The sequence below is a fragment of the Dermacentor albipictus genome, chromosome 1, assembly GCF_038994185.2.
Source record: "Dermacentor albipictus isolate Rhodes 1998 colony chromosome 1, USDA_Dalb.pri_finalv2, whole genome shotgun sequence".
Taxonomy (NCBI): Eukaryota; Metazoa; Arthropoda; class Arachnida; order Ixodida; family Ixodidae; genus Dermacentor; species Dermacentor albipictus.
The window spans coordinates 320,718,087-320,739,316 of NC_091821.1; the positions used below are offsets into that span (position 1 = coordinate 320,718,087).

Sequence of the window (21,230 nt, forward strand, 5' to 3'; positions counted from 1 at the left end):
CATCGAAATTGCTGATGACATTACCCTGCTTAGCTTTCAGTGCATACATCTTGCCTTGTCCTATGCCAAGTTTTCTTCTCACTGATTTCGTACTGCAGCCATTCTTGGATGTTTCTCAATTTTTCCCAGGCTATAATTTCGAATATGCGAGGGTGATTCAGAAAGCCTTTGCCATTATGGTTTTAGCCAAATTACGGCTATAAACGTAAAATCAACATACCCATTCCCAGTGGCGGAGCTTTCTTGGACCGGCCCGGCCTTATCTGCCAGTAGGTCCATGGCACGGCGCTGCTGTCAGTTGTTGAAGATGGCGGTTGTGCTTCACACGTCCAATGCGTACTAGCAATGAAGTATGATTCGTTTTCTATGGATCAAGGGACAAACACCCACTGAAATCAACAGAGAAATGCAGCTGACGTATGGGGAAAGGTGTCTCGCTTTCAGAAGTGTGAGGCGGTGGCTTTGTGAGTTCGCAAATGGCCGTGAAGTCTTGCATGTGAAGACTTGCACGACAATCCACAGTCAGCCGGACGAATTCTGCCACAGGGGCATATCATATTTAGTGCTGTGATGGGACAAATGTCTGAACTGGTGTGGGAACTATGTGGGAAAATGGTGTAAGGTACGTAGAATAGTACGTATATTTGCAATTACCTGTATATACCTTATTCTGGCTAATAAAAAATACGGGCAAAGACTTTCTGATTCGCCCTCGTACCTTGCTTTCTTCTTATTGATCACGTTTGACAGTTTAGCTAATTCTATTTGATCTCTTGAATTGGACACTTTCATGGTTTGTCACTTCTTTATTAAGTCCTTTGTGATTTCGGAGAGCTTACATACTGGTCACATTGGTGCCTTAGCTCCCATTTAAACTGTTGCACCTTAAATCAGCTTAGTTACGGTTTCATTTATTACCTGCATGTTATCTTCGTCTTCCTGTTCTAAAGCTGCATATTTGTTTGTGAGCACCAGCTCGAATTTATTTGCTTTTACTCTTACTGCGTCTAGGTTAGCTTTTTTCTTCTTGACTAATTTTGCTTTTTCTCTCTTCAAATTGAGAGAAATCTTAGACCTCACTAACATGTGGTCCCTTCCCTCTATCCTACCTAACTTTATCACATCCTTCACTATGCTGAGATCGGCAGAGAGTATGAAATCTATTTCATTTCTTGTTTCTCCACTTTTGCTTTTCCACGTCCACTTCCTGTTACTGCGCTTGTTGAAGAAGGTATTCATTATTCGCAGCTTATTCCTTTCCACGAGTTCTACCAGCATCTGTTCTCTAGTGTTCCTAGATTCGACGCCGAAGTTGCCAATTGCTTGTTCCCCAGCTTGTTTTTTCTCCACTTTTACATGACCAAAATATACTGAGTTCGCACCTTTCTCATCGCTAATTCAATATCTTCATAATACTGTTCAATTTTTTCATCATTCTTTCTGCAGGTTGGAGCGTAGGCTTGTACTACCTTTATTCTACACCTCCAATTCATTAAGGCTTCAATAAGGCTTTGGCTGGGGCTAGTTGGTGTGATATCGTTCTGTTTACGGCGCTATACTGTTGCACAAAGGGCAAAAAGGAGACTGACACACATGTGCGCGAACTTTCAATTGTTTCTCAATCGCCAGCGCACGTCAAATATCTACCACGATAGGGTAACTGAAAGTAAATAGAAAATATGAAATGAAAGGCGAAAATGAAACTAATCCATACACATATGATTTAACAATGACAAGTATGGTTTGATCTAACATTCTTCTATGAATTTAAAAGCTATTTCTCCCAGTGCCACCGAAGGTGTGCTAATGTGGTTTCCAGAGTAATTTTTTTTTTTGCATGAAATGCGCTTTCAAGATTTCACGTGCTTTTTTAGAGCTGCAGTGAGCCAAAGCCTTCGTTTCACTCAAGATAGGCTTGCAGCCGCATCGTGCGCAGTGTGTCGACAAATGTCCTCGTGGCTGGAGCATTTCCGTCGCATTCATGTGCTCTCTTAACGTAATACCAGAGTCCGAAGGACTCTGGTAATACTAATACATCTGTCTGTCTGCCCTGTGTATGATTTTCCGTGCGTGAAAGGGATCTTGTCGGGCATTGTCGCCACATTCCAAATACCCGTTTGAGTGATTTATTTCGCACATGTTCTGGCTGCTCTTTAGGTGTCGTTATTTAGTTTTTTTAAATAGGCATTTCACTTTTAAAGAAGCTGAAAAAGAACTTCTGCGCCGTGCCTCTAGCCAGTCTTCTTGAAATGAAATGTTATGTGAAATATTATGCATATGTTGCATCACAGTTACCGTCGTCTTCGTTATTTAAGCCTCGCAAAACTTTTTGGATAATGGACGTGATAATTGGTAGGACAACCACCCTCCTTAAGCTTCATGACTTACCACTGCATACTATCATCGATGCTACTATGGTCATGCGATTTTCTGATGGCTTGGTTCATGCAAGATGTGGCTATTGCTCTTTTTGATAACTTAAAATATCCTGAATAGTAAGAGAGCGGACCTTTTTCACAACTCCTTCTGCACCCCCACCAAGTTTGAGTTGCATTGAATGTCAATTTCAAGTCTAAGAACTGGAGGCTATCATTACCTGGAATTTCAACTGTATACTTGTGTGCGCGCGTGCATGTGCGTGCGTGCGTGCGTGTGTGTCTGTGTGTGCGTGCGTGTGTGTGTGTGTGCGTGCGTGTGTGTGCGTGTGTGTGTGTGTGTGTGTCTGTGTGCGCGCGCGCGTGTGTGTGTGTGTGTGTGTGTGTGTGTGTGTGTGTGTGTGTGTGTTTGTTACGTATGGCTTATATATCTCATATATATTATACTTGTCTAGTTTTTCTTTTGTTTCTTCTTGCACGTATAAATACGTTTTGAGTAATAATTAATTAATAATTAATAAGTAATTTATTTTGGCAGTTGGTGTTCGTGCTCGTCTTTCCCTTCAATGCCCGTGGTATATGAACTCTAGAAAAGTTTGGTCATGGAATACCAACTGGCCCAATATCTCACATTGTCCGATAGGAACTAAAAGAACCTTTCGCAGATGAAGCAGCGGAAAACAAGTGCGGACAAGGGAAATAACGGTGGTCACCGAGAATTAACAGCAGTTGTAATCTTGCGTCAGTACGCCTCGTACTGCCTGTCCGATTCCGACAGGAGTGCGCTGCAGTTCTTTCTACGCTTTCATCGTGCCTTTTTACTGATGCCTGTCCGCAGTTTATCGCTTCTACAAATCAGAACATATTCTACGCGATCTAGAAATCATCTTTGATTACGCTTTCTAAAACGTCATTATCGAGCAATTAAGGGACCAATTAAGGCTACCTAAGAAAGGGGTTGAGAGGACGGGGTCGACATTTAGTACAACAGTTAGCTCAGCTAGTACACCACCACACGCTTCATTTGGAGGGCATGAATTTTTTCCCAATATCTCCTAATTGTCGTTTCCGCCGCACTGATTACATTTTTCTTTACTAATAATGTGAGCATAAATATAAATTTAATGCGATAGTGTACAATCATTGCTATCTACCGGTACCATCATATGGGGCAGTAACTTGGAGGTTAGCAGAGAAGCTTGAGAAGAAGCTAAGGACCACGTAACGAGCGATGGAGCGAAAAACAATACGCGTGACGTTATGCGACAAGAAGACAGCCGTGTGAAATAGAGAGCAGTCCTAGGTAGCCGATAATGTAGTTAAGAGGAACAAATGGACTTGGGAAGGTCTATTATTATTATTATTATTATTATTATTATTATTATTATTATTATTATTATTATTATTATTATTATTATTGATGATGATGATGATGAAATGTTGAAATTTAGACCTGATCTTTACTTCAGTTGTTTATGTGTTTCTCTTTATTTACTATGTCATTGTCTGTTAACGGGTAATACTACCAAACATTCTTCTCAAAGTTGAAAAAAACGTGTTATTATGTAAATGTCTGCCTTTTCACTTTTATGTAAAATGTAAACTTTTTACGACTTTTTATGTAAATATGTAACCACATCGCTGTACCGACTCTGCCGGGCCAAGTCGCACAAGTCCTCGTGGACTTGGACAGGCCCGTTTCTTTGTTTTGCTTTTGGATGTGTGTCGATAAGTATTATTATTATTATTATTATTATTATTATTATTATTATTATTATTATTATTATTATTATTATTATTATTATTATTATTATTATTATTATTCCTTAAGCAAACAATATGTTCACTTCTGTGTTCTTCCTGGATTCAGTGTCTGTGGCCTTCGTTGCTGGCCCCGCAGTCACCCGCCAAAAGAAGTAAATTATTAATAAGTTGAGACGTCCTCTCCCACTTCTAATACTCCTACCTCCTTATACCAATGTATCATTTCGTGCACGATGGCGGTCGCAGGAAGAGTGAGTCGCTCGGCACCTGGACTGCGCAAATATTTTCACATGCACACGATTAAAGAGTCCTGGACAGTACCCAAGATCACAATCATCTCCATGAGACCCTCGTGAAGATAATGCCCTCGCGTTCGCACGAATTAGACGCCGCCACAACGTCCACAGACCACAGCTCGAGCTCCTCCACGTTTCCCACAAAAGATAGCGGCCTGTTGCGCGACGATAACATTGCGCGTCGCCCTTGTTGCCGCCGCCGCCTGCGTGCAAACGTGAGGGCGGCTCCTTGCAAGGGCGGCCTTGCCGTCTCCCTCGCAACGCCCGCAGTTGCGCGCTACGTGCCCCCGACAACTTGTCGATATGCGATCCGCAAGGTGAAGCAACGGTCCAGCAGCGATAAGACAGCCACCGCGACAGGTTGTTCCGTCCCATCCCAGCCCTGTGCCGATTGCGGCTGGCGTCTGTCATCCTACGCCGTAAACGGAATCGCTCACATCATCGCTCTGGTGAACACTTCAGTAATTGCCGGCATAAGTGCAAGCAACTGTGCACCGGCTGAAGGCCACTATAGTGAACTGGTGTGCCGACAGATTGACGACCGCAGCGTTCGGCGTGTCTCCGAAGAACCGACGGAATCACCCTGTTCGCTTCCAAAGTGAGGTATGTGAATACACGCGCCAGCAAGGCTCAATGTTTCCGCTTGCTTGGGCCTGGTGGTCTGGAAAGGGGGGGGGGGGGCTGCATTTTTGTTTCCTCCACAGTCGGGCGCAAACACTTGGCTTATACAACGTCTCACTTCATAAACTGGCCGACACACTCACTCTCCAACTCTTCATCTCAACGTATTCTTCGTATATGAAACGGCCGTTAGGTGAAAATAGTTGGATGGTTGAGGTATTCGTTGAAAATATTTGCCTTTACTTCTGAACACCTTGAAATCCTGACGGCATTCGCGAATTCGCTGATGCTGATCTCGCAAACCGCGACCCTGTCTTAGCGTCGGCTGCTGTAGCTTCTGGCTTTACGCACAGCTGCGTAGAAGGGGCAACAGCCTATTGTTCCCCGTAACGTGAAACATAAGCAGCGCTTCAGTAAAAATACGGTAACAATTCAAGTTAACAATACCTCCATATTCGTTCCTGTATTTAGGTTTGCGTAAATGAGAGGCGCAATGAATCACGTAAATGTATTTCAGGGGATACTCGGGCCCGGCAATATTCCTGGTAATACTGCAGCGGACGCAACTGCGAATCGGGCGCACAATTAATTACGCAGAGACGATCAATCGTCCTCTTTTGCGTAGTGAAGTCCGTCTGCTCCTGAGACAGATTTCCTGTCGTCTCAGCGAGACTACCTGGTTTGGTGAGCAATCTAAGACCTCGGAGTTGTACTTTGTAGACCCATGTACAAGCCTATCAATTCCGGAAAACCTAAGAGAAAACAGAAAACTTGAAGCATTGGTGCACCGCCTGTGGCTCAATTGGTACTGCATTTACGAGACACTTCTTATGCAGGATAAAACGTGCCTCTAGTCCCCAGTGTTCTTGTGACCATCCAGACGAAAATGTGTATGATCTCCTCCTCGAGTGCACTAAATACGATCCACAACTAAAGGTATTGCAAACAAATTTGTTGCTTTTAAACAGAAGACAATTCACTCTGAAAAAGATACTTGGACCACGCATAGCCAACTGCGGGCCTTCAGAAAAGAGCACTTCTTGCTTTGAAGAAATCTTTCGAGGACGCCAACATTTTGAGGAAATATTAAGTTTCAGTTGATCCTAATAAGTTAATTGAGTGATATAAATGCACTACGTTAAAAATTGATTTATGTGATGATCGTAATTTTTACGCAGTGTATAATTGTGTTCTGTGCTTGCCGTGTAATTACATGTGTGTCTTGTCTATTCAATATATCTGTCTTTATATATGCGAATGTGTACTGAATTCATGCACAAAACTTTGCGATTCATGTACTGTTAGTCTGTATAGTTTTTATTCATCTCGTGTTCTACTGAGTGCCATATTTTGTGACATCATTCTCCCTTTTTGCGCGTACTTGTTTCCTTTGCTAAGTGACAAGGAGCAGCTGGTGCCGCCATAAAGGCGCCAACCTCTCCTAATATTAATTTCAATAAAACATGCGCCAGTGAAGGCGCCTGGCCGATTTCAACAATGGTGACATATACCGCTCTCGACACCATTTGAGCCCACGGGGGTCGCCGCCACGTGTAATCCCTACGGCTTAAAATATAGTCAATTTCAAGAAACCATGGTTGACGGTAAAGTCCAAAGGTACTTGCCTCCATTAGAAGAAACACATCAGACGTGCGCCACCTTGCAGAATCGCGACGCTATTTCAAACGAACCTGTTCCTTTAGAGCACGTGTATTATACCCCTGTCACATGCGGCGATTGACCCGCGTGTCCGGGCTACAAGCAGTCTTTTTCCGACTCCCATAAATGGCCCACATACTTGAAGTTTTACCCGCGCGTAACCCATAACACGTTCCCCATTAAAATTTAAACTCGGTGCCATATTTGCATCTCCTGCGACATCTGAAAAAAAAAAACGTGAGCATAACGACTACATAGCGCTTTTGGGCACTCCTATTAGTAAATTGCTCCAAAGGCGATAATAATTAGCACGCACACTTTTTGCGCGCACATCACCAATGCAAGCGACTCATAGCCACCTCAGTGGCATTGGTACCACATTCTGTGCTCCCAGAACAACCGGCAAACGTAATTCTACGTGCAGCACATGCACAAGTAATAAGTTACTGCAAATGTTATGTTTGTTTGTTTGTTTGTTTTTGCGGAAACGGGCGGGGGGGGGGGGCTTTCGTGGGGTATGGTCCCCTCCTCCCAAGTGCCGGAGCACAGCCGTTTCGGCGACGGCGCAGCGTAGCGGTGTGCTGATACTATACACGGTGTACCAACTATCATGTGCAAAAGATTTAAAATATGCAAATACCACGTAGCTGGACAGAACCAAGCTAATGTTGGCTGCCGTTGCTGGGAGATGCTCAGATTAGTTCTTGCAGTGCACCTAATTACTTCATTAGTCTTAATTAATTAATAAGCGTATCAAATATTTTAATTAAATGAAAAGTGTAAAGGAAAAAATCGTAGAGCGACAAGAAATACTCCCGATACAGCTTTCTGTTGGTCAATACGTGCTACATAAAAGCGTTTTTACGAGCGTGAAAGAAGCCCGTGAATACACGCAAATGCCCGCCGTGGTTGCTCAGTGGCTATGGTGTTAGGCTGCTCAGCACGAGGTCGCGGGATCGAATCCCGGCCATGGCGGCCGCATTTCGATGGGGGCGAGATGTGAAAATACCCGTGTACTTAGATTTAGGTGCACGTTAAAGAATCCCAGGTGGTCAAAATTTCCGCAGTCCTCCACTACGGCGTGCCTCATAGTCAGAAAGTGGTTTGGGCACGTAAAACCACATAATTTAATATTTTTTAATACACGCACAGTGCCTCGAGCGGCTAGAGTGACTCTTCTGTAGCACGTATTGCTCAACAGAAAGCTGTATCGGGAGTTTTTCACATTGCTGTACAATTTTGTCGTTGGCAGTTTTCAGGTAATTATAGTACCTAAGAAGTTGACTAAATAATTAAGACTAATTATGAAATTCTACTGAATGCATAAAGTAATCTGAGCATCTCCAAGCGACGAAAGACTACATTAGCTTGCTTCTGTCTAGATATGTAGTGTTTACACATGTTTTTTATATCTTGGCGCATGAACACACTGTATATACACGTCGCCGGAGATCTGTCGCTGTGCAGGACGCAGCGGCTGGCCAGTGCGCTAAAAAAGCATGAACTGAAAAAAACGATGCTGAATCTGTGCCCTAGACCGGTCACAAATATGTGTTGCACTGTATGGTGCAGAAGGTTGCACAAGAATTAGAAAGAGGGATGGTTACGCTTCAACTATTCTGTTCTTTTTATTATTATTGATAAATGTATTTAAGGAGGGGCTCGCGCCTCTTCTCCGACATATGGGCTGTGTTCATAACGGTCATAACAGAAATAACACCTAGAAAATTTTTAAAACCGCGCAGGAACATTTGCGCACACAAATCTCGCGTAGGCGATGCATAAATTTTCACAGATTATAGATCTTCTTGTACTTTCTGGCTCTGCACCGTGCAGCGACATATTCGTGTTAGCAACTAACTCAGCCATATACGCCTGCTCCACGATCGGTGCAAAAAATGCGCTCAAATTCCCCGAAATAGCCAAAAAATACGGCAGTAGTTGATATGTGAGAGGCGAATATTATTCGTTGGCACAGTATTTCACATGTTTACTTAAAGGTTGCACACAATTGTACCTACTTCTTTTTTTTTTTTCACGTGAGACATCTCGCTTTATTGTTTGTGACACAAATGGCTATTCCGCCTCTCCAAATGAATTACTTGAACAGAGGGAAATTGCGCAACAAATGAAAATACTCGCTTCTTTCTCCGCGAACATTCGTGTTTGGAAGCCTCGTCGAGCTTCAGCCTCATCCACATCGATATCTTTTGTACACGCAACCTTTCATCCTGGTGAAACCCCGTGCGCTAGTTTTGCTAAATGGTAAATGACGAAGGCTTAATAATTAACTTCTATTTATTCAATCTAAGGCACATAGAGCACTTTAGACATTCAAGTATTTAGGTCGTTTCTGTCGAGCTATTAGTACTGTTCTCGATTTACCCGTGCCGGAAATGAGCTGTGAAATACAATGGCGGACCAGCTTTGTGGTGCAATGCGCGGTAGAGTAAATGTTGGCAAACTGTCGAATGAAGCTTGTTGAAACTATTAACAGTAGCATTGCGCTTACTAAACACGGCTTCCACAAGCGCGCATTGATCGATCTTAACATAGTGCTCGAAAGTAGTCCGCTTGCTAGCATTAGAAGTGTAGATTGATGGCGCGGTCGAAGGGCAGCTGTGCCTTGCTCTTTTGGCCAGATGACAGTAAGTGTAGAGCATTCTCAAAGCAATGCCTTAGAAAAGGCGCAGTGCCCACTGTGAATACGTACCACTTATTCCACAGTAACTCCCTAGCCCTATAATATCTGCGCGAGATAATACTTGTACTTTTTGAGAAATTATTGTGTAATAGTTTCAACTGGTAATAAGCTTGAACTTTTGCTTCCTGCAGAGCATAGTACCGAAGTGCTCCTGAGTGCTGCAAACCAAGATGAAGTCACGTCACCTCGTCGTGTTTGTGGGAATTCTCTGTACGACAAATATAATGTGTGAGTACGTCCAAATTTGGCACATTTTCTACCTAAAAGCACTTCATTTAGCAACTGTAGTTTGGGGTGGACGTGAGAACATAGAGTTGCGTAAAATATGCATAAAACCGTGAATGAGTGCCTCTGGTTCGCCATACCGAAGCTGGAATACAACAAAGGAAAGAAACACTAAAGGGGGCATGCGGCAGCTGTTGTGGAACCTCCCGATGGATGCCGTATAGCACGCACCAAACTCGTTGGCCGCCTCACCACATAACATGTAGCACGGCCGCTCGATGCAAAGCAAGGTGCGGCCAGCTACGTCGTGCCGCAGACAATAGGCGGGCGCGTCTCGGCCGAGTTTACAGTTGCGACCGCTTTTCTTAGTGAGGGCGCCACCGGTCGGGGATGCTTTCGCGACTTCGCGCCGGGGCTAAGCGGGCGTTGGTTCTCGCGTCAGAACGTGTTTGCCTCGTGCTCTACGCAACAATCTCGTGCTTTTTCGCGTGCGTCTGTGTGAGCAAGTTGGTTCGCGTCAGAACGTGTTTGCCTCGTGCGATATGCATTAAGCTCGTGCTTTTTCGCGTGCGTGTGTGTGAGCAAGTCGGTTCGCGTCGGAACGTGTTTGCCTCGTGCGGTATGCATTAATCTCCGGCTTTTTCGCGTGCGTGTGTGTGAGCAAGTTTGCCTGCGCTTGCTGTGCTTTGTTAAGGCTTTTCGGTGTGCGTGTGTGCCGTAGCCAGCCTCGTTCATGTGGCGCGATGACGCGCGCAACTGTTGTGTGCCACTCTGCGACACAAATGCCAAAAAGGACCCGACTGTGAAACATCACGAGTTCCCATGCGACCTGGAGCGTCGAGAAGCGTGGCTAAAAAATATCTCTCGCCAAGGAGGGTCGGGTAAAGGAAGCAAGTGGGAACTGAGCGATAGATCTCTGGTATGTTCCCTGCACTTTACACAAAGTGACTATAAAACGAACATGGAACTTAGGCTCCTGCTTCCGAATGCAGTGCCGACCGTGTTTTGCAAATATCCACAGTACCCGCAAAAAGAGAATGTGCAGCCCAAAAAACACCATCGAGGACACTTTACTGATCCCACAGTAGTTGCGGCAAGCGATAATTTCGGCAGCTCAGGAGAAAGCCACAACATCGAAATTGCCTTGCAGTTTCTCAGCGACGAGGGGGAAGCTCTAGTTCCAGAGAGTGCTTTAGAATCATGCTCTGAACGTAGTTTTTCTGTTGACCAGGCCTGCCAAACTACATTAGATATTGTGGACGTCCTAGAACAGTCAAAGCAAGCAGTCAAGAGATCGAAAAAAAAAAATTTGCCCGTCAAGGAGAAGAGCTGAAAAAATTGCAGTCCGAACGGGACGAAATGAAAAACCGCCTCTTAGTTTATGAAAACAACAACGAAATTCAGTCCTTTTCTCAGGTATTACAAAGAGGGGAAAAAGGAGACAAAGCTGCTGTTTTTATTAGCAACCAAGTGGCCACTTCAGGGGAAAAAAACCTGCCTACAATGAAAGAATACTGCGGGAATTTGTTTTATGGCAAGCGTGCTCAAATAAAGGCATGAGCATGTTCGAAGCAGAGGCCTTTTGAAGCTTCGTTAAAAGGGACGCACTCCTTAGATAACCTCTAGCATCACTCAATACGCTTCGTTTTCATGAGAAACAATCTACTGATGATTATTTGCAATGATAAGCGTTTTTAGTTCATCTAAGTTAGTTTGAATTACTTGGGAAACTCGTACAAGTTCTCCCTATGTAAAGTTTTTACTTTACTTTGTTCACGAGAAGTGAATAAAAGTACTGATAGATTGCTTCAAGCAGAACCTCTCGATGGAAGTGCACCAACCGGTCGTGCATCGTACGGGCAACGGTCACGGATAGCGTTCAGACGTATTCTAGAACAGATTTCCACCCCTGTGACAATCTGTTGGTGTTTGTGGCGTAATCAGCACTTCCATCGACCACTTAAAAGATTTTGTCTGCAATTTCCAAATAAAAAACGCATTATTTACGTCGTGTCTGGAGTGGAGATCACGCGTGCCGACGCAGCTGTGAAGGCGCTCTCTATCAGCAGCCATCCCCGAGCGGTGGCGCCGCAGCGGGCGCACGGAGAACTAGGCCCGAGACGCCGTTCAGGCGCGACGCAGCGGGCCACACCTTGTGCTTTGGATCGAGTGGCCGTACATGTAGCAACATGGAGCACCCTCGAGGATCACTACGCCATGCAAGAGAAGATTCCCTTTAGCTTATTTCATTTGTCAGAAGCGCTGACCTCATACAACTGGCAATGAGACAGTCGGGTCAAACTTGCTGACCTCATGTATCTGTGGTCTAGGACATGCATATGAGAAAACATCAACAAGGAGCACTGCCATCCAGTTCGGTAAAATTGATTAAAAACAAATAAATCTTGTAACCGAAATATTATCTACCCCAATCTCTCGAATCAACAGATTTATGGTAGAAGAGAAAAAAAATCATGACTTATCTCAACCACACTAGAATCCTTTGTCCATCGGATCTGCAAAGAATATTTTCGTTGGTGTTATGCAGGCGGTACTTCTTTTCTATCACGGCTTCCACTTACCAGCACAGTGTCACAAAACAAAGCAGTTCCATCGCCTCTGCTCATGTGTTCTTTTTTTTTTTATACTGATAGCTTTGTCCCAGTTTTCGGCGGTTGATGTTCAGGCCTCGGAGGGGCACGCTATAGGCTGGCAGCCGGCGTGATCATGGACACCATTCGCAGCATCTTATCAACAGGGTCTTGAACAAATAAAAGAAGACAAGAACCAACTTCATGCCATTGTCGTCGTTAATTCAGCGTCATTATGTTGTACTTGTGCGTCGTCGTAATTTCGCCATCAACGCTGTCTTATCGTTGTCATCACACACGCTTGCAATATACAGATGTCCGAAGCTTCCATAAGGTCGACAGTGGCGCACAGAGCCTCTCAGCACACACAGCCTTTATATCAATCTATTGTTTTCATATTCCGCCGTGGCGCCCTCCCTGTTTTGTCCAGAACTCCGCCTTAAAGCAGCACTTATTACGACCATCAAATAGAAACGCAGTATTTCGACTCACTAAGGGTTCGCGTCCACAGCCACAAAAAGAATGGGGCCTAAAAGATTGAAAGCGAAATTTGTCGTCACTACTCGGAAGCACGTAAGAACGGCTAAAGATGTCGCCAAAGGCAAGCGTCCGCTTGATGCGTGCCTAAGCGGCAGAGAGTGCGTGCGTAGCTAACCACGAAGCGTGGTAGAGCGCTTTCTCTATCCTTAGTGCGCAATGAAGCGCACTAAGGCCAAAGAAAGCTTGGCTTCAAGAATCGAGTTTAATGAGTGTGACATGTTCTCGCCCGCCCGCTTTCCTTGTCCGCCAGACTACCTTGTCCGCTGTCTCGGAGCGCTAACGAGCCTTACGCGTTGCTAAAGCAGCCCTAATGCGACCGCAGGCGAGCCTCAGGCCGCGCCGTACAGCGGTCAGCCTTCGCCGCTGCTGGGTGACTCGCAGCAGAGCTCAGCGATGCGCGAGCTGTCCAAGGCGCACGCCGAACAACTGGCCCGCGCCGAGGAGTCGATCGCCGAGCTAGTGCGCCAGCTCAAGGCGCTGCCGCCTGACGACGCCCGCAGGGAGCCGCTGGCCGTCCGGCTGCGGCAGCAGCAGCAGGCACTCAGGAACACACGCGACAAGTTCCGCGATCAGCTGCTCTGCGTGCTCAAACACGAAGCCGCCAACAATGGCACCCTCGCCGATGACAAGGTAAGCCCGCTTTCGGTGCGGTGTTTCCGCGTCTGCCGAGCGGTTGAATTTACTTCTACAGCTAGTGAGGCAGACATCGTGCAAGAACATTCGCCTGCGTACAGTTACCTGCTTTTGTTATCCTAAGGGCACTAAATGAAAATTTTCAGGATTGCCGCTTTGTTTTAGCATACATTTCGCAGAATGACAGCGACTCAATTGCTTTTTTTACTTGGTTCACAACTTTCTTGGTTGTTTGACTAGCTTGCCTATAGACTTTACCTGTTGACGATGGTGAAACCACACCTCGTCTCTGTGGCAATCCGCTACTACAACTTCCATGGCGATGCGTATACATACAACACTGATTTCCTGTTCCTTTCTTTCTTGTTTTTTTATTGGTCGGATGTTGCTGGGATATTCTACCAAGGAAAAAGCAGCGACAATTTGTTAATAAGTTTAATAGAAAAAGTTTGTTATAATAATAATAAAATAATAAGATTGTTGGAATAAATACACAGGTCAATGAACGCTGCACTCTGCACTGAAAATGCTCATTCCTCTGCCTGCAACTGCTGCATGTGGTGCAGCATAGTACCGGCCCTCTACCGTGTACCATTATTGGGCAACAAACCTCATTTCCTGTTATGGTTATTATCCGTGCCTTTCTCTTGCCTAGCAAAACTGTTAACACTGAAAAAGCTCTAGATGCTATGGTTTATTTGTTTTTCTTTCTTATTTTTTTACGCTGATAGTTGTTATGGGCATTTTGCGAATAGCGCGTTATCGTAGGCAGCACACAATAAAAATACGACGAGGATAGGTACTGTTTTGAGCCCACAGCCGTGTTTTGATGACCGCCAACGGTATCCACCGCTATAATCCATCACTGCTTTGTGAGGACTTCATAGAAAAATAAGCCTCTGTGTCCCGCGACGATTCCAACTATCGACCGACACACCGTTGCCAGTCAAATATATTGCCTCCCAGCCACAGCGCTTTGACAAAACTGTATACATGTATTGCCGAGAACTTGTTAAAAGTATTGGCTAACGAGGCACGCTCTGCACTTTATCACTAAGCAAGCGCCGACATCAAATAATACAAATGATACCAGCTCTACAAAAAGCGAATGGCAAGATAGAAAATCCGGGAAAAAACGCGTCCTTCCACTTCTGCACCACTAGGGAGCGCCAATTGAATCAACGACAAAACGAAGACGACATGAGCAAGAGTCATTGAATGATATAGTTTTATTCTCTTCTTTTTTTAGAAGAAGAAACGTTTTCAAACAACAACTATTCTCATTCTTCTCAAAAATATATTGTTCATGTTCATCTGTGTATGTTTACTGTAACCGATGATGCAGGACAACGGCGCAACACTTAATGCGCATAACATTGAGTCAGCTAGTGGGTATCCTATCACTTGCCATTGTGAGCAAAACTGCGACATTTTTTGCGTGCGCAGACTAATTATATATGTGTAAGGGCATCCTAGAAATTCGTTTCACGATAACAGCAAACAGGGTGCTTATTGCGACACTTGGGACACTTGAAACTCGTTCGACCCTCCAATTTGTCCTCGGTGTAGGCGAGAGGCAACAATAAGGCTGGTGAGAAAGTGTGAAAATGATGGCCATTGCATGTGTTCGTTTTAACTGCATCTTCCCAACTTCGAGCGTTCCAGTGCGTCCTGCCGAAACTTTAGAAGCCGACCTGTCATCACAAGTTTGCTATGTAATTATCGGCGGCCTAACTTATCCTGAGAACGCCATCATGCGACTGTTTTACAGCGAAACTGTATACATTTACCCCCAATGCATCTGCCTTGTACGTGGGCAAATGGATCACTCAGTTGGTGCTTGGAGGGTTTGGTTTGAAGTGTCACACCACTCCAAATCACTCACTACTCGATCAACAGCGTTTGCGCGTGGATTTAACATTGGCCAAGATTCTGCCCAAGGTCGTAACCGAACCAGTCAGTGTATATTACAGTAATCACAAAGCTATCGTGACTATCTTTACCAAATGATGAAAATAAATACATTCATCCTTGTCTAATCCTTGGTGAAGTGCTACAGCTTCGATGGTCATTCTTCTTCACAGAGTGGAATCGCTCATTTCTTTAGGATTTTCTAAAGAACAATTAAGAACATGAAATTCATTTTCCCAGAAGCAAACGCCACTGTCCAAGTATTACCTAAATTTAGAGGCGAACATGCATTCCATATTCGCACTTTATTCCAAGCGCTCCATATCCGGCTACAAGCGGAGTTCGGAGTTTTATATCCAAACCACTAGGCAAGAAATCTGCAATTTGGACGCAGAGCACGACTGAACGTGCTTGTATGAGAAACCCTACAAGTGCCTTTGCAGCGAATGTCACGGCCAGATTAAGAAAAAGCCTTTACTTACCCATGACACAAATGGGAGAACAGATTTTGCAGCTCTACTTTGTTTTGTGGTAAATTTGGGCAGACGTAAATTGCCACATCAGTAAGTAGCAGTCAGCAGAGTAGTATGACCACCTGTTAAAGAGAACAATGTAATATGTTCTTCTCGCTTTGCGGGCGCCTAAGCTGCAAGTTCCGTCTCAAGCTGTGCATGGGAATTCACTGGAGAGGCTTGCGGAAAAGTGCCAGCGCCGCCAAACATAAATCGTCTGCTGCGAAGTCAGGCGATTCCACACTTGCGAGAGGAGAATCGTTCGCACGTGCTCTGCGCCAATTAAATTAGTGTAGAGCACGTCTTAGCAGTGGGCCACACAGTATGCTTTCCTGCTCCACCTGCATGATGAGAATACTGCTGCAACGAAAGCACTCCGGGCACTCGGTTGTTCCTTACTCAAGTGACCGCATACGTGTATGGCTCTGTGAAACACTGCAGAAGGCAGCTGTGATAAGAAGTAACGTTATCCCGTTGTTTCTTTTCCAGGAGACTCAAGACGCTGTCCTGCGGCAATGCACTGGAGCCGATTCACTGACTGCAGGAGTCAACGCTTCTCAAGCGCAAGCGAACGTGACCGCGAGACGATGACTATCGGCAATGTAGCACTAGTAGAAGTGAATCGTGCTCCAAGACTGTTTTTCAACAGCACCGAGGAGCACGCATATTTAAATGACAATTGGTGACGGCAAGCGTGCGGGCAGATGATTGCTTGCGAGGAGTGCCCAACTGTATCAAAACAGGCCATGGCTGCTCCGGAATCGGAGCGGTGAAAAGAAGAATGAAATCGTTGGGGCTTAAATTCAATAAAAAAAAAGCCTCCATTTAATGAAAACACTGTCTTTTTAAAGTTAGTTACAGCGGCAACTTTTGCAGCGCCACCGTTCAGCACGCACCTCTAATGCCGGTCTGACATCTGGCCCTTCACAGCAAAAGATTGCTGAAGCTTTCTGTCGTGTCCCTCGTTTCCTTGTGCTATGTCTCAAGGTGACCAACGTTAAATTCGATTTTACAATTGAAACGCTGCGACACACGGCCGCTGCCATCAAACGAGTTGGAAAGAAAATTGCAGCAGTTGCTAAAGCAATGAATCCAGGGGGCAGGTGAGTGAGTGAGTGAGTGAAACAACTTTATTTTGTCCACTATAGGCGTAAGTAAACTCCAGGTGAAACTATTTCCCTTTACTACTTTCCCAAAATAAGTTACAGCGAACCTGAGTACGAGAGCTACATATTCAAAAGAATGGAAGGCTAGTCAACAATACAAAAGTTCTCACATTCTTCATTCTAAAAGTGTATCGTCGCGATCCCATGACCGATCTCCTTGGCCGATTTCTATGAAGCGCGAACAGCCGTGGTACTAGCGCATGGTTATCACATGTTTAGAAGGAATACGAACAAGCACCAAAAACAAGGAGAGAAAAATATGACGGGGACGAGGGACGGCACCAGCCGTGGTGGCGTAGTGGCTCTGGTGTTGCGCTGCTAAGCCTGAGGACGCGGGATCGAATTCGGCCACGGCGGTCGCATTTCCATGAAGGTGAAATGCAAAAACACCCATGTACCATGCTTTGGGTGCACATTAAAGAACCCCACGAGGTCAAAATTATTCAAGAGTCTCCCACTACGGCGTGCCTCATAATGAGATCATGGTTCTGGCACGTAAAATAGCAGAATGTTATTGAATTTTCGGAAGAGGACACTGGACCGAGTTCTGTCTCGTCCCCGTCAAATTTCGTGCTCGTTTTTACTCTAAAAATGTACCGACTCGCCTAATTAACAACGCGCATTGCTAAGAGACGATATCACATATGCTTCTTTCTTCCTTTTTTTTTTATCTGCCGTTCCGGCTAATTAGTTGCAACTATTCCCGCCGCGGTGATGCCAAATGGTCAAAGCGTGTTCCGAGGGAAAAATCTAGCTGACAAGAACACGCCGAGTAATCAGCTGGCGCCCCTCGTATGGAAGCGCCCGGGTTTCACTCTCCCGTAACGCTCATCTTTCAGCGGCAGGGGATTATGCGAGCGAGACAGCGAGGAACAGTGTTTCGACCGTGTTTTGTATTCCTGTTCCTATTTCCTTTAGACGCACTATTCACGTCTTTAGGCTGCGCTATCTTCAAGATCGGCCGACATTTTTTGGTGGGAGAGTTAGATGCCTATATAACCGCTGAAAAAAATGTTTTGGCAGTGCCGGGAATGCTACTCGCATTCTAAAAACTAGAATACGCTCTCTGATCCTTGCAAGACCTTTTCTCGCGCTGCTAGTTTATTATTATTATTATTATTATTATTATTATTATTATTATTATTATTATTATTATTATTATTATTATTATTATTATTATTATTATTATTATTATTATTATTATTATTTGTTTTGAAAACATATATACACTAGACAGGAAAGGGAAAGCGAGGAGGAGCACGCTGGAAACTGCCACCGGAAAGGGCACAACGCCTGTCTACTTTTCAGAAATGAGGACGAGGCAGAAGCATAGAGAACGAAGATATGAAGAAGAGGGGGAAAGAGGAAAGAAAGAGCAAGATTACGATTCAAAGAATAAAGTAGAACAGACAAAACAGAGAGAAAGAGGGAGAAATGATGCATAAAAAGGCAGGGAGGTTAACCAGAGGCAGTTCCGGTTGCCTACCCTGCACGGGGAAGGTTAAGGGGCATAAAAAGAGAAAGAGAAAGGAAGGGGGGGGGGAGACAGAAAGAGAGACGAGCGCGAACAAACCACCTACACTATGGAGCGGTAGGGGTGGCGTTCTTAATGTTTATCGTGGAGCCCCGTTGACCACAGGAACCTTAGTAACGCTAGTAAGGCCTTCAGAGCGGATGTTCTTTGGAAGCACTGACCTAAAACTTTTAGTTCTGATAGTGGACGATTGTCCAGTTGGTCCAGCACAGCGCACATCACTTGTCTCTGGGCACTATATCGCAGGCAGACACAAATAACGTGTGCGAGCGTCTCATCGCTGCTGCATGTGTCGCACGTGGGGCTGTTGGTCATTCTAATAAGAAAATCATTCGAGTTTGTAAATGCAACGTCTAGCCACAGACCGTGCAGCATGGTCTGCTGTTCACGTAGTGTTAACCCAAGCGGTAAATGCATCCGTATATCTCGAGACAACGAACGCAAACGACACATGGTGAAAACGTTCGAATCCCACAGGAACAAAGTACATTCACGGGACATCAATCGCAGCCCAGCCGCAGCGTCTGTTCGTGAAAGCGGAACCAAGACAACTTGACTATTTTCATGTGCAGATCAGGCGGCTTCGTCTGCGTGGTCATTCCCGTTGATGTTTCAATGTCCTGGAAGCCATTGAAATATTATGTTGCGTCACTTATCATGGCTGTGATGATATATCTGTTGAATTTCTACGGCCAGTTGTTCATTGGGTCCGTGGCGCATTTGGCTTTGTATGCACTGGAGGGCTGCCTTGGAATCACTAAAGATTGTCCGTGGTTGCGGTGATTTCTGATTAATGAATTCAAGTGCAGCACGCAGTGCCGCAAGCTCTGCACCTGTCGAAGTGGTAACACATGAAATCTTCCACCTGATTTCTTCAGATTTTGCCGGGATGATGACTGCAGCAGCACAGCTGTTGAATTTTACCGACCCATCTATGTAGACATGTTCCCGGAATCTGTGCACATTCTAAATGTGTTCCAAAGTTGCTTGCTTAAAAGCTTGCAACGGCGCTCCAGATTTCTTTCTGATGCCCCGAATTGTCAATTGCAGTTGCGGCCGGTGCAGACACCACAATGGATCTGATAATCGGGTAGCAGGCGTGAATTGTGAGGGCAAGTAGGACTGATATCTTACGACACTTCTGGCATATGTAGAATATGACCTTGTTATGATCGACCTGTCAAGTGTGAGAAACGTTCAGACTTGCGTTCCCATGACGATATAAATACCCTCTTCCCCGAAAAGGTGTCACCCCTTTATGCCTTGAGCAGACACGAAGGGAAGGACGAAGAGGAGAAGAGACGAAGGTCAGGAGCTCGTCGACTTGTCAACCTGACAACGGCCCTGCCATTTCCACAGGTTCCTCAAGTTTTCCAAGAAGACATCGACTACCACAAAACCGCGAGGGGTTGTTTAAGGCCGTCCTGGCCCCCGTGTTAAAGGAGTACTGACACAAAACTTTGAAGTCGAGATAACTTGTGAGATCGATTTAGTGGGTCACACACACGTCGTGTGTAAAATATCAGCGGCGAATATCGCTTAGAACCTATTTAAAATCAATTTTAAAGTACATGCGCGCAGCCAACCGTAAAACAGAGCACCTCGCGACATTGACATCTCCCGGGTCTGTAAATAGCCAAGAAAACGCTACGTCATGTGGCTACGTCACGAATTTTCGTTGGCTGCCATGCGGCTTTACACGTGCTCTTTACACGTGCTCGCCGTCGCCGGCCGCAATATCCGAGTCGCTGCTCTCCAGTGGGTCAAATTGAAAGTGATTGGCCACGTCTAATACGGCGGCGACTCTCACATGCAGGAAATCGTCGCCGCTGGACGACGAAAACGAGGACGACGACGACGATGATGGCGAGGACATGGCAAACCACGTGCAGGCGTAGCAGACGACTAGCAACACGAAGCTCGCGTGCCGGCGCGCCGCACGCTGGCTGCGCGGCAGAGCATACGTCATGGCTTTTTGCGAACACGTAACCACTTTGTTTACACCCCCGTGGACCGTTTTGTTGCTCTCTGAAACCGAAACTTGGACTGGTCGCTACAAAAAAGACTGCAGATAATTACCTGTCGCGCTCTGAAGTAAATGAGGTCTCGTGCCGTGATTACTGGGTCATTAACTACTTATGAAAGCAGAAAAAACCACATGGATTTTTTTTGTGTCAGTACTCCTTTAATCATAACCACTCGAGAACTCGGATAGTCACAATTAACCATGTACCTATGAAGTGAATACATTTTTTCTACTTTTTTTCATCATCACGATGCCCGCCTTCGTCATCGATTCCTGATTCTTGTGGTGAAGACTCACTTCAACCGGTCGAGCTTGCATCAGCTGTTTGGCAGTAATGGGATACGCGACCCTTCGTCCTGGCTTCAGCAGAATGTTGAACGCTTGACTTTCTTTGAGAATTTGCCAGGTTTTAGTTTGTGTGTTTTCTAAAACGGCAAATTAGTTTCTGTACGTGCAGGCTCCTGTTGAAAGCTTCCTCACGTCACAGCAGAGTAAGAAAGTTCTCGTTCGGGATTGACCATGGATTTAAGCTAACGGAGAAAGCAAGAATTATTACTTTGTGAAGAGCTGGAAATTGAGGTTGGCAAAACTCAGAGAAAGCCGCAGCTTATTGAGGCGATTGAGAAGTGCGGGGCTCTTGAGGACGAAATTTCAGAAGCATGGAAAGAGATAT

The 21,230-nt window shown here is 45.2% G+C and overlaps 1 protein-coding gene across 1 annotated transcript; it reads left to right on the plus strand.

Moving 5' to 3' along the window:
- Nucleotides 1–4,661: 4,661 nt before the first annotated feature.
- LOC135919367 (uncharacterized) lies at nt 4,662–16,666 on the plus strand. The gene is made up of 4 exons (XM_065453132.2): nt 4,662–5,038; nt 9,551–9,647; nt 13,098–13,405; nt 16,321–16,666. Exons 2-4 carry the CDS (start codon nt 9,590–9,592, stop codon nt 16,420–16,422), a joined length of 468 nt encoding a protein of 155 aa, XP_065309204.1. The 5' UTR covers nt 4,662–5,038; nt 9,551–9,589; the 3' UTR covers nt 16,423–16,666.
- The last annotated feature ends 4,564 nt before the right edge of the window (nt 16,667–21,230 follow it).